This window comes from Coffea eugenioides, chromosome 5 (genome assembly GCF_003713205.1).
Source record: "Coffea eugenioides isolate CCC68of chromosome 5, Ceug_1.0, whole genome shotgun sequence".
Taxonomy (NCBI): domain Eukaryota; kingdom Viridiplantae; phylum Streptophyta; class Magnoliopsida; order Gentianales; family Rubiaceae; genus Coffea; species Coffea eugenioides.
The window spans coordinates 2,811,628-2,826,600 of record NC_040039.1 but is presented as its reverse complement, the minus strand read 5'-3'; the positions used below and the strand labels follow the sequence as shown (position 1 = coordinate 2,826,600).

The 14,973-nt window shown below is 33.2% G+C and overlaps 1 protein-coding gene across 1 annotated transcript; it reads left to right on the top strand.

The window, feature by feature from the left end:
* Window positions 1-978: 978 nt before the first annotated feature.
* Window positions 979-7,812, top strand: LOC113772055 (probable LRR receptor-like serine/threonine-protein kinase At3g47570). The gene is made up of 3 exons (XM_027316594.1): window positions 979-1,316; window positions 5,307-7,316; window positions 7,404-7,812. The coding sequence occupies exons 1-3, from the start codon at window positions 989-991 to the stop codon at window positions 7,751-7,753; spliced, it is 2,688 nt and encodes an 895-aa protein (XP_027172395.1). The 5' UTR covers window positions 979-988; the 3' UTR covers window positions 7,754-7,812.
* Window positions 7,813-14,973: the final 7,161 nt, after the last annotated feature.

Sequence of the window (14,973 nt, the reverse complement as noted above, 5' to 3'; positions counted from 1 at the left end):
GGATATTATAATTTGATTATATGCACTTTTAAAACATTCCGTCCATTTTCCACATTATATAAAACTATAGAGGAGTTATGTGGCTACTTGAAACCTTAGGGAATCATCTGGCATTATGCAAAATTACGAATGCGTAGAAATTTATAATATTATGTGTTTGAGCAACTATAAAGGCTCCCACGAACTTTTCCTAATATGAAATTAACAGCCTTTGTTTTAAATTTTTTCCAATATGTCTTTGTATTGAGTTCTAGAGTCATCACTTAACACTGGAAAGTCGAAAATTAAATATCAAATTTTAATACAATTTTAAGAGTTTGAAAGGTAGGAACCGGTGGGGAATTAAAAAGAGAAACAAAAGGCATATTTAATAATTATATATATAGTATTTTTGCATACATTATGATCACGTTATTCGGTTTGAATGATCCAACCATTGACCCCCAATCTCTTTGCTGTGACACTTGAGAGAGTAGAAAAAAAATACTCTTCCATTTACCAATCCACCAATATTTTGTTGCACTAATTTGCCACTGTACATGTTATTTTCTTTTCTTTTTTTTCTTTAACTTTTTCTTCATTTTCCAATTCACATGCTTGTACTTAGCGAATGAAACTTCAAACAGTGATACGAAGGGCATTAAGAGATCGGATATTTGAAATCTTCTCAAAATTATTTGTTAATATACATGTAAGTCCAACTGAAGAGGCAAATAATAACAGAATCATTGTAAAATAATAGCACAATCTAGTCAATTTGGTTAAATTTTTCTGATGAACATGACTAAGATTGGCCATGAAGCAAATTACGAAGGGCATTTATCACCAGGAAAGTATAAATCCATATATTTTATAGATTAACGAGATCCTAACCTGTTTTCCAAATTTCAAGATAGCCATTTATTTCCTTTGGTTGATAGACTGAATGAATGAATTTTTCATATTTCATGCAGGCGGAATTCCAATGGAAATTGGAAATCTTAGCAGCATGCAGATACTAAACTTGCAGAGTAGCTTTCTGACAGGGAGAATTCCATGGCCTGTCTTCAATATATCCTCTTTGAGAGCATTGGATTTGTCTAACAACAGCCTCACAGGAAGCTTACCGTTAGACAAGTTTTACAACCTTCCAGCACTCAAAGAGCTACATCTTTCAACCAATCAGCTGATTGGCTCGATTCCCTCGTTCATATGGGAATGCAAGACCCTCGAAACTTTAGATTTATCAAAAAACAACTTCACGGGTGGCATATCAAAGAGGGTTGGGAACCTAACATCGCTCCAAAACCTTCTTCTAGATCATAACATGCTGACAGGTATGTACTTTACCTCCATATGTTTAATGTGCCTACATTGTTGTTCGGAAGAGTTTCGTCTGGATACATACATGCGACAAATTCCATTTTATAGTTTTACCCCTGATTTATTACCATTCTCATTTTGGACACATTGCACCATAACTTTCATATTCCTCTCAATTTGACCTTTCCTTTCACTGGGTTAAGAAAATCAATGGATTTTCACGAGCGCCGTCACACAGTTAGTCAACGGGTCAAATTTTACTTAACACAAGTGTATTACCCATTTGCACTCAAATTTTTCATGCTATTTATTTTACATGTTCACTCATATCTTTTGTATATTCAATTCTAAGTTATTATCACGACTATATTTAGATACATACATACATATATATATATATATACACACACATACATATTTGAAAACACATGAGAAAATAAAGATACTGAAAATAAACATGAAAAAATTTCTTTATATAATGACGTGGTGTGCCATATATTGGATAAAAGTTTTTGTATGCCTATGCACATAGAGAAAAAAGTTTGCAACAATAGATTAAAACAAAGCTAGAAAGCTTGATATCTCCAAATATTAGAGTTTATGGATTCAAAATGCAACTCCTAATTAGGGGTGCAAAACAAGATTTAACCAGTGTTTTGAATCTTGGACTGGGCAGTGACTAGGTTGAGGTTGGGGGTTATGGGTCAGTGGATTCAATCAGATCGGATTGGTATTAAGAATCAAATGACGTCAGTATTATGTTATAAATATATTAATTAAAAAATTTATTATATTATATGCTAGAGTGCATAAAAGTATATTGTTAACAAGAATAAAAATATTCATTTAATTTCTCAAGTTTTATTTCCAAACATTTTATAATTCAATACCCTTTAAACCTAACTCAAATATGATGTTTGGAAGCTTTAAATACGAATTGATCAGCTTAGTACTAAATTTCTATGACCTCTTTGCAAAAAATAAAGATATTAAAGCTAAAAATGAAAATTTAGAAAAGCTCATAGGCATAATTATAGTTATCTAAAATATTTAGGGGTCAATTTTAAATAATGAAAAAGCTATAAATGATCGTTGAATATTTATTTACTTGTTTGAAGAGGTTCCTGACTTTCTGTATAGCTCGTTTCCCTTTCCTTCTTCGCCTTTCTTCCTCGTCTCCACCCTTCTTCTTATGTTTTGTTTTCCTCTTTTTTTTTTTCTTTTTCTTTTTTAAAAAAACTTTTAAACCTTTGCCTTGTTTACATCCTTTGCCAAAACAAAACATCATATCATCTTTTGTTTACATTCTTTTCCTCTTCTTTTGCTTTTAAGTTTCAATTACAAAGCTTAAATAAATTAGATTTTCTATTCCTTCCTAATTCTTTCCCTTTCTTGCTTATTTCCTTTTGATTGATTTGCTTATTAACAGAGGTGTGGTATGCATGAACAAAATAGTTGTTAATTCTGTTAACACCTTTAACTCAAATGAGACGAATATGAAAGTTTAGGGTTTAATATATCCAAAATAATTCAAAGTGCAAGCATGCTATTTAAGGATAAATAAAACAACTAGAGGAAGATCCAGACCACAAACTGTTTGGTCAAATACACAATGAAATTACTACCACTGAAATCCTAATCTGTCCTGTAAAGCTGAGAGGATAAAAATTAAAACAATGTAGTGTCCATTTACGTCGAAAACCGTATAGAAGTATTTTGCAAAGGGTCAATGCCCAACTCTGTCCCTTATACTTTCAAAAGTATTTATTTTGTACCCTACAATAAATATGATTCAAAATCATATCTGGCATTATGAAAATATACACTTTCGTCCAAAACTAAATTCCGATGTACTTTCTGGCTAAGAGTTGCACACTCCAATGACTTGCATATCATATTTAGGTTGTTAAATAAGAAGGTAAAATTCTTTCCCTCCAGAACATACGGGGAAAATGACCAATTTTATCTCTCTAATTTGGAAAAAAAATTCATTCCCTACATTCAAAGGATGCAAAATCATCCTCCACATTTTGAAATGGTATAAATTTCATCCCATAATCCCAATTTACATCAACTCTCTGACCAGGAATAGCACACCTAGACATGCCAATGGTAAGGTGTGAGTTGGACTTTTTTTATTCAGATCTAGATCCACTAAATTTAGTTAGATCTAAATCAAGGATCAAACCCTTATGGATTTGGAAAAATAAACCTAGATCTAGACTCTCATGGACTTGGGTATCCAATGAATATATGTGAGTATTTTTTTGAACATCTAGTGAAGAACTAAAGTGAAAATTTTTAAAAAACATATCAAGTTCAAAAATAACATAAATATCATAAAAACATAAATACCATACATTTTTGTTTTTAAATAATAAAATTAACATTCAAGAAATTGAATGTGATGTCATGAACTCAAAGGAAGAATTATTGTCAATTACTTTTATTTATTTTCAAAGTTTCATGTGCATTTAAACATCTAATCTTTCATTTGTTTGCTTTTTTTTTCTCTTTCCTTGAAAAAAGTTTGTACCAATCGTAATGACAACTATTATGAGTTTGAAAAAGAAAACAACCATAACATATATAAATATTTAGCCTTATTAATATATACATGGGTTCGAGTAGGGTCTGGTTTGGATCTGAATTTGGGTATAAATCATAATGAATCAGACTCTACCCAGACTCGTGACTCTCATAGAGAGTCTGGATCTTAGTAGGGTTTAGGTATGAGAAATTAAGTTCAAACCTTACCCAAGTATACCGGGTTTGAATTGGATTTGGATAAGATTATATCCATTGACATGCTTAAGCACACCCTAGCACATGTGTATACATGCAGGGGCTATTTGTCAACCAAATGACTAGAATAGAAGTAAACAGCAAATTAAACTTCATTTTTTCACTGATAAATGCATCCTTTTAAACGTGAGCACGAAAAATATAGTTTAAAAATTATGAGGCATAAAATTGGTGATTTTCTCATTTGATGTAAGGTAGAAACAATTTTATCTTTCCATTTAGGCTCTGAAGTCCTACGCATGCATCCGACTCAATTTTAAAGTTAATCTAAATTGGTTTTGAGATGACACTGGTACCTCTTCATAATGTGGTCGATAATGTTATGTTTGGTCCCAGGAAATTGATCAACAAGAACAATAGAGTTCTTGGCAACCCAATAAAAATAATAACAAATTAAATAAATCAAATAGAGAAACCTAGAATTTTTACATGATTCAGCTGAATTGACCTACGTCCACGGGTAAAAGGGGTAGCAGATTTACTATAACAGAAATTGAGTACAAAACCCAAGAAATAATTCCAATGCCCAAAAGGCACCTAAAACTAAAAATACAAAAGACACTAAATATTTAACAGCCCAAAGACCCATAACTTGCTCTTTTGGTTTGATGCCTAACCAAAATCTCTCTTAGACTGGGATGTGAGCCCGCTAAAACTCTCTTGAACTGGTACATACTGTACTTGAGCTGATGCCCTTAACAGAATTAAATTCAATCAAACCCACTATATTTATAAGTACCCAGAGGAGAGATTTCTTTATTAAACTCCCGATATGGGATATAAAGACAAATTCAACAGATGATCTTGAATTGTTTTAAATGTGATTGATGAAAATAAATTTTTTTTTCAACTTTGAAGGAATGAAACTGGTCATTTTCCCTTTTGAAAATTTTTGGATTCAGATTATTCTTAGTATCTAAATGTCAACAACAAAAAAAAGGGCTAATAAAAGGGTCAATTTGTTAGTTCTAGACGTTAACTCAAATTAGATTAATTTATCCAATATTTTCATAGCCATTTATATAAACAGGTAACTAATAAACAAGACTGTGAATTTCCAGTTACATTTTCCCCCTGATTTCGTCCATCCCCATTCTTCTCTACTTTCTTTCATTGTGTAAAACAAAGAAATGAGAGAAGTAGAACTTAATAGGCATCTTAAGAGTTCTACTATTTTAAAGATGCTAATTTTTCTACAGGTGAATTACCAAGTGAGATTGGTAACCCCAAACTGGAAACGCTTTATCTTGGAAGTAATAACCTAGCAGGCCGTGTTCACCCAGAGGTATTCAATATGTCATCACTAATTAGGATGAGCTTGGATGAGAACAACTTCAATGGCTCTCTCCCTTTTAGCATGTGGACTACACTTCCTAATCTTCAAGTGCTTAATCTAGACAACAACAAATTCACGGGGATGATCTCAAGCTCTATAGCCAATGCATCTAAGCTCACCTTCCTTTCCTTAAACTTTAACTCTTTTACTGGCCCTTTACCAACTACCCTTGGTAAATTAAGATTCCTCAAAAGACTTTTTGTCGGAGCAAACAATTTCACCAGAGAATCGTCAACCCCAGAACTAAAGTTCATCTCTTCTTTGACAAATTGCAGAGAGTTGGAGACAATGGAACTATCACTGAATCAATTCAATGGTTTCCTTCCAACTTCGATTGGGAATTTCTCAAAAACTGTTACTATGTTCAATGCCTTTGGAAGCCATATTAAGGGCACCATTCCAAGTGAAATTGGAAACATAAGCAGCTTGGAATCCATAAACATGGATAGCAACGAATTCACAGGATCCATCCCCTCCACAATTGGAAAACTAGCTCGTTTGGATCGTATATATCTAGAACACAATGGGCTTCAAGGTTCCATCCCAGCTGAGCTTTGCCAACTGAAAATGCTTGGTGACTTGTATCTGAATGAAAACATGCTCACTGGTCCAATACCAGATTGCTTAGGGGAACTCAAATCCTTGAGAAGAGTCTTCTTGCACCTCAACAATTTGACATCTACAATTCCATTGAGTTTTTGGAACCTTAACGATCTCTTAAGTCTGAACCTGTCTTCGAACTCTTTAAGTGGTGATATTCCCTCGCAGATTCAGAATCTTAAGGTCATAAGAGAATTAGACTTATCGTGGAATCAATTATCAGGTGATATTCTAAGTTCATTCAGCAGTGCTCAATCACTTGTTTTTTTGTCCTTAGCACACAATACTTTTCGAGGGCACATTCCTCAATCTATGGGAAATTTGATAAGCATGGCGTATTTGGATTTGTCTCACAATGATTTTTCTGGAACAATTCCGCAGTCCATGGTGAAGCTTGGAGACCTAAATTACTTCAATGTGTCTTTCAATAAACTGGAAGGGGAAGTTCCAACAGATGGACCATTTGCCAACTTTACTGCTCAATCCTTTGTGCAAAATTATGCATTATGTGGCTTAGCTAGGTTAAATTTGCCACCTTGCAGAACAAATTCCCCTTCCCATTCATGGTCAAGAAACATTTTGAAGTACATTCTACCTCCAATCGTGTTTGCTATCCTAATTGTTGCAATCATCACATTTTTGTTGGCAATAAAAAGACGAAGCAGGGAAATATCAACTGAGATATCACTGGGTGAAGGATCATTACTTCAACAGTTTTATTGGCGAAGGCTTTCTTACGAAGAGCTACTAGAAGCGACAGATTCCTTCAGCACGAACTATCTACTTGGAACTGGAAGTTTTGGTTCTGTATATAAAGGGACACTCCTCGATGGATCCGAAGTCGCAATAAAAGTTTTCCATCTGCAATCTAGGGAAGTAACCAAGAACTTTGACGCAGAATGTGAAGTATTGGCCAGCATCCGTCACCGAAACTTGATAAGAATCCACAGTTGCTGTGTTAATCGTGATTTTAGAGCCGTGGTACTGGAGTATATGCCAAATGGGAGCCTTGAAAAATGGTTGCATTCTGAAAATTATTTCTTGGACATGCTACAAAGGTATAAAATCATGATTGATGTAGGGTTGGCTTTAGAATACCTTCACTTCAATCACGCACCAGCTGTTGTTCATTGTGATCTGAAGCCTGGCAACATCCTGCTAGATGAAGATATGGTTGCACACGTCTGTGATTTTGGTATCTCCAAAATCTTTGGCAATGGGGAAACTATGGTTCAAACCAAAACTTTAGCCACAGTTGGTTATATGGCACCAGGTAATCTAATTTCCTTTTTCTAAACTATGATACTCTTGTTAACTATTCTAAATGTTAAGAAACACTTAATGCCAATTATTGTTACAGAATATGGAGAGAAAGGAATAGTGTCTACAAGTGGTGATGTCTACAGTTTTGGCATAATTTTGCTGGAAACATTCACAGGGAAAAAGCCAACTGATGATAGCTTTGGTGAAGAATTGAGCTTGAAGCAATGGGTTAGCAAATCTGTAGAGGCAAACTCAGTAATAGAAGTTGTTGACAGAAACTTAATTCACGAAGAAGATCAGAACTTCTGCCTGATGGAGCAGTGTTTGTTGTCTATTCTTCATGTTGGGCTACTCTGTCTAAGCGATTCACCTCACAAGAGAATCAACATGAGGAACGTTGTGACCAGACTAGAAAATATTGAAGTCCCACTAGTTAAAAAATTATAGAGTTTTATAAAATGAATGGCACAAAGCGTTTCTTTAATGCGAATACTACTAATTTTTTGTATTGTGACGTCTTCTTTAATAGTGAAAAACATAGTTATTAAATTCAATCCAAACATCAATTAGGCCGTATTGATGTGAGTTGGTTATAATTAGAGATAATTTCAGAAACCTTCCTTAAGGTTTCTAGCACTTTCACTATTTTAAAAATTACACTAACCTCTCCTGTCAGATTTTTGGAAACTTTGCTTACGTCAATAGGGCTAAAATAACTTATTTGTCCAAAGACATTGGATTTATTACTAACATTTATTTGGAAAAAATTATCCCATGATTTAATTAAAAGAAATAACCATGATTAAGAGGAATAATTATTTTTTTGATGTGTAATTAATAACAATAATTGCAATTACCGTCATTCTCACTAGACTATTTTTTGATGTGTAATTAACAATAATAATTGCAATTGCCTCACTAAATTGCCATCTCCTTTTCTACTATTAACTTCTTCTTTCACTGAATTGTTGTATCCTCTTCGACTGCTAACTTCTTCTTCTTTACCTTTATCGCACCATTTGAAGTACCTGCACCTTGCACAACTTAAATATAACTTGTCTGGACTCTTTTTGCTCTCAAATATCTTCATTATAGTCTTGTGATTGCAGCCGAAATATTTGTTCTTAATGATGAAAGCTGTGGATGAATTCTATGATTCCTCACTATGGTTTGAAGAGGCCATAATTTCTATTCCAAAACTTTCACTATCAACTTGCAATATAGCACAACAGAATCACTTCTTTTCACCTCAAATATTGAAGTTCATATCCCAAATAGAGATAGTTGTGGAGTTTATATTGCATAAAAATGAGAAAAATGAGAAAAAACTAGCATAAACTGCACAAGAATGAGAAAAATTGCTATTGCATAAAACTAGCCGGTGGTGTTGCTGCTAAAACATGGTTTTAGGTTATTGCAAAAAGGGCATTTGTAGAATAGAAATATCATCTCACTCAAGAAAATACTATTTTAATGGTGCTTGAATTGAATTGCCACCAAAAATATAAAAGTAAGGGAGGTTAGTGTAATTTTTGAAATATCATGATAGGTCACTAAAAGTGTCAAAAATCTCAAAGGAGGTTTCTGAATTATCCCTTATAATTATCTTCTCTTTTAAATTAAAACTGTATAGCAATTAGGGATTAAATAAGAATAGAATAGATTAGTTACCATTTTGAATATTTGTCTAGATTCATTGTACCTTATCCTATTGTCAGCCTGTATAGGTCTCATATTATCGTAATATTTGTGTAAAATACATGAGATATTCGGCCAAAACTCTTTCTTCTTAACATGTTACAAGAGCAGGGATTTTAGGGTCTTTGCTCAATTGCTAGTCTGATATAATTTTAAATCAAGAACCATGGCAGAATTATTTGAAGTGGTGAAATATGGTGAAATTACCTCCATGCTAGAAGACTTGACTGTGCGAATGGAAGAAGTCTTGATCAGGAGCTAGAAGGCTACCCGAAGCACTGATCCATCGATGACGAATATTGGCATCAAGTTGGATGGCACCAACTATGCCTTGTGGTCCCAAGTTGTCGAGATGTATATCTCAAGCAAGAATAAATTGGGATATATTAGCAAAAATCCTCAATCTTTACCGACAAATCTTACATACTGACAATGGCTGACTGAAGATTCAATCATGAAGAGATGCCTCATAAACAACATGGATCCATTCCTGATCTATAACTTCATCCATTTCCTTAATACAAAAGTGGTATGGGATGTAATTGTCACAACATATTTCGATGGAGCTGATACGTTCGAACTGCAAGATTTGCGGCGAAAAGTGACTAGGATGAGACAAGTGGGAGGGCCAATTGAGAAGTATTATAACAATTTGTAAGACTTATGGATAGAGATCGATTTTTGTTGGCCAAACCCAATGGAGCATGTGGTAGATATCTGTACCATAACTCTCTCATATAGGAACAGAGGGTGTACATTTTTCTCAATGGGCTAGATGACTGATTGAATAAGATTTTGAGTGATATACTACAAATGAAACCGTTCCCAATAGTGAAAGAGGCATATGCCTATGTTTGATGTAAGGACCCCAGGTAATCGATAATGTTGATGGGGGAAGAAAATACAATCGGCTCTATGATGGCATCTAAGGGAGCAAAAAGTGGGCCAATTAGGTTGCATCAAACCAAAGTGCCAAATGAAGGGGACAGCTATACCCATGTGCATTTCAAACTGCAAGGTATCCAACAAGGTGGAATATGTGCAAAGGACAAAATTGATGAGCTGATCAATCGAATGTTACTGATCAAAATGAAAGCACTGGAAGAGTGGCAACTTTGGCTACCAATTCAGTGGAATCAGCCACTACCCTTAACATTGCATAGGTGCATTTTGTTCCTCTTGTTGATGTCTTGAAGACTTGTCAGCATCAAGGCTTGTGCAGCCTTAATCAACGTGATAGTGGCCGGATTGTAGATTTAGCGCCACTGATCATATGATCATATGATATATGATCCAAATGATTTTTCATCTGTTATTTAGTGGAGACAATTAATGACTTCTAAGGCCAAAGGTGTTCAATATCCAGTTACAGTGGATGTGGCTGTTTTTTTTTATCATTATTCTTTATTTACTTGATACCTTATTAATTCCCTCATTATCAAATAAGCTATTATCTATGAGTCAAATAACAGTGGATCTTAATTGTGTAGCACTCATATATCCAACCTTTTGTCTTCTTCAGGATATTCTCAAAAAGGAAATAGTTGATTGTGGTACTAGTAGAGGTGTTTATACTACATAAATGATTTCAGCCCAGGTAGAGCAAATCAGATGAGAAACACCGATAATACTAAAGAGTGAGAGATCCAGTAATGGCATCGGCGATTAGGTCATCCCTCTTTTGGATACATGAAGCACGTATTTCTGGATTTGTTTTCTAAATTAATATTGCCAATATGAAATGTGAGATTTGTACTTTGGCCAAAAATCATAGAACCCATATCCTATTAGTCTTAATAAGTGCAATACTTCTTTTGGTTTGATGCATTTTGATGTTTAAGGACTTTCATTGATTACTTCATCTGTTAGTATTCGTTGATTTGTAACCTTTGTAGATGACTCTAATTTGATGACTTGGTTGTATCTATTGAAGCATAAAAATAAAGTGCTAGATATTTTTAAATCATTTTTTTAATGATTGACGCATAGTTTTAAACTACAATCAAGGTTCTCTAGTCAGATTATGGTGGCTAATATGACAATCAACTGTTACAAGATTTCTTCATTACTAATAGTCTCATATATGAAATTTCATGTACTCAAACCCTGCAGCTAAATAGAGTGGCAGAGAGGAAAAATTGGCATATATTAAAAATGATTCATGCCATACTGATTGGTATGAATGTTCCATATCAATATTGGCTTGATGCAATTGCTACAGCAGTTCACTTGCTAAATGGGTTGCTTTTAAAAGCTGTTGATTTTCAGACTCCGCTACAGGATCTCTTGCAATATTTTACTCTACCATCAGTGCTAATGGTTCCTAATAAGTGACTATTTTGTACTGTATTTGGATGACATTTTATGTTACTTTTAATTACTTTTTCAATATTATAAGAAAAAAATGGTTCATTTTGGCTAGAATTGGTTTTAAATGCGACTTAGTGCTTAAATGAGATTTTTGTCCCCTTTACTTGCATTTTTTTATTGTTTTTGTAGGAGTTGAAAATGGACTTCACTTGGGGCAAGAAACAATTTTATATTATGTTGATTGAAATCCTAAAATTTGCAAGGATGGCAAGTTCCAAGAGTAGATCAAGGCACAAGAGTAAGGAAATAAAGAAACTTGAAGTAGAAGAAAATTAGCTGAATCCCTTCAAGAATCCCTCATAGATTCTGGCCGGATTGTAGGAGGGATTCATGGTAGAAAGTTTGAATGAAGCAAAAAAGATGAAGAAATGAAATAGGGGAGGAATCCCACCATGAATCCGACCAAGATTCCAACCAGATTGCTAGAGAGATTCCGGTCAAACTTTATGGCTTCCATTTGTGCAACTTGTTTTCACCTTCATTGAAATCACTTCTTTTGAAAGACGAATTTGGAGACTTTTTTAGTTATAAAAGAGTGGATCTAAAACCATCTTTTGAATAATTTCTTCTCTATATAAACATATTTACTTCAAGAATCAAGGAAGAGTTTGGAGAAGTGCAAGAAAATATCACAACAATGTGGTTCTTAGCTAGTTTCTTAGCTCTTTAGTTTAGGGTAGTATAGGATAATTTAGTTTTAGTTAGTTCATCCTTTCTTGTATATTAGCTAAATGAAGATGAAGTTGGAGGATGAAGAAGGCAAGGAGAGAGCTCATATGATAAGAGTTACTCTAATTTCCCAGTAGTTTATCTTTCGTAATTGATTCTAAATTTAGTTAATATACAAGTTTAGATTTAATTTTCAATATGTGTTTCTAAAGTTTATACCTTGGGTTTTGGTTGAACTTCATATGATTGTACTATATTGATTTCTTGACTATTCGATACTACAATTTTGAGCAAGTTATTTAGTTCTTTTGCTTTTTTAATCATGATTAACTGGATATTAATTGTAATTATCTAAAGGTGTTAGATTTGCAATGAGAATTGGAATTTAATACTAGTTCAAGAGAGTGCTATCCCTACAGAATATACTCACGAGAGTAGAGGTGTATCTTTGTAGCTTTTGTGATTTGCTCCATGTAATTTCATAGAGGTAATGAATTTTTAGCTAATTTCATAACTACAAGAGTAGGTATGGATTAGTTATAAGTGTAGTTGATTCACTACGAGAGTAGGTTTTACATGCATAAGGGAATTACGCCATAACTAACCAAGATCATAGTACTCAATATTCCAAAAATTGCACTTACATGAGTAGTTAGAGATATCGTGGCCTAAGGAGCTTTCATTTGCTATTTTCTTGCATATTTTAGCATAGTTTTATTTCGTTCAATTTGTTGATCATCTAAATAATAGAGGAGCCCTAGTAGTGTCAGCAGGTGTCCATTATACCCTGTAGGTTCAATTTTTAATACCCTATACTCAATCTCGACCCGCATACTTGTAGAAAATCATATGTAGGGTATTTAGAAATTTATAAATGCACAATTTGACTTGGATTGAGCTTAATTTTGTATGTATGCCCCGTGCTCATCAAGTTTTTGGTATCGTTGCCGGGGAAGAGTTGTGGTAATGTCAACGTAAAGAGTAACTTTATTAGTTTAGACATTTTATTTGTTTTCTTGTGTTCGTCGTGTCTAGTTTTCTTACATGTTTGTTGAGTCTTTATTTTTATGTTTTTGTATGTGTTGAGTCACCTATTCTTCTTGAGTACATTTGTTTCTAAGTTACTTTGAAATCATGTTTAGGGACTTAAGAAGAGTAATAAATATGCATGAGAAGTGGAAGATCAGCAATAGATTGTTACCACATACAAAACTCTATGAATAGAGATAACCAAGAAAGTACTGCGAATACATCTTTTCAAAATAGTTTAAGGAATTTAAAGGTTAAACTTGATTATATAACGTTAAAATTTCAATTAGACACCATTATGTATTTGATTGAACAAAAGAGGAATGTTACTATTTTTAATTCTATCATGTAATTTGTGACTTGTGTGGATGTTATCATACTACTTATGAACATATGTAAATACAAAATATGGATTATTATGGTGAATTTGCATATTATAATTCTAATTTTGATCAATGCAATCCAAATTAGGATACATGTTATGCTTACGGTTGGGATAATCAATATAATCACAGTGATTCTTCATATTTTTATAATTTTCAAACTAATTGTTTCCAAAAATGTACTAAGTCATTTTCAGAATTAGCAATTGAAATGTTAGGTAATACACCTTTACCTTGAAAATTTGAAAGTGAAACATTAGTTAATGATTCTAAACCATCTTGAGAGCCAGTCATAGAAAAATTTTCTAATAAATTTGATTCTGATTTGGAAAAACTAGCTAATGTGACTTCTGATCATTTTGATAGGGTTGAGGAAAGAATAGATGAATTAGCTTCTCACTTTGGTAGAATTCAATGCCAACTGTGTGATTTGTGTGAAGTTATTTCTTCTATTTATATGCAAATTAACCCTATTATAAATAGTGAGAATGTTGGATGTGAAAATGGATTACATTTTGATGAAAATAATGAATTTAATATGAGTTTCAATGAAGAAATATCCATTTCACATGATAATACCTTTGGAGCTAATTTTGAATCTCAAGGGATGAGTACTAATGACTCATTTTTAATACTTCTTGAGGAGTGTCAAGAAAGTATAGGTTTTAAAAGTATTATTGTCCAATAAATTCTTGTGCTTTGGTGAGTACTCATGTGAGGCATATTCAAGGTAATATTCATGAATCACTTGAGATTGGTAAGTGACTTCCATCTCTCTTATCATTTGGATATATGGCTCATACAATCAAGCCTTCTTTTATTGATCTACCACATTTTAAAATGGTAGATTACTCATTAACAAACCTCCTTAAAAAATGAGATTATATAATCAATCTAATGACTATAAATAAGCGCTTGTTAGGACGCAGCCCAATGATTTCTTGTTTTTAGCAATTTTTAAGTGTTTGATTTGTGTTTTTGTGTGTTTTATAGGTTGTTACAATAAGGATTCATGCAAGTCATCTAAAGTGCAAAAGTGTCTACATCGAGGCAAAAAGGGAGTTTTCATATTCATTTGATGTATTCATGCATTTAAAGTGTTTCATTTTAAAGTTATATTAATGCATGTGATAAGTGCATATTGTACATGGTTATAAGTATCATTTTGTGTTTATTTGTGGTACAAAATAGGATGATTTAAGATGAATTTGTTCCTTAAGTTTCTAAATTTTGTAAATTTCAATTGACCAATTTAATGTGAAAATGTTGGTTATATTTGTAGGAATTGAGAAGAGTTAATTATCAAATGTTGAATCAAGTCGGATGCATTTCAACTTCATTAGAGCTCAATTCAACAATACTTTGGAAAGGAAAGTAGATATTCAAGGCAAGTATTCTTGGAGCAATGTATGAACAACAAAATGAACATCTTGCATGAAGTATCAGAGAGGAATTGGAGCAGAAAAGAAGCAAGAAAACACTGCCAAGGAGAATACGCGAGCCTTGAATGCGCGACTT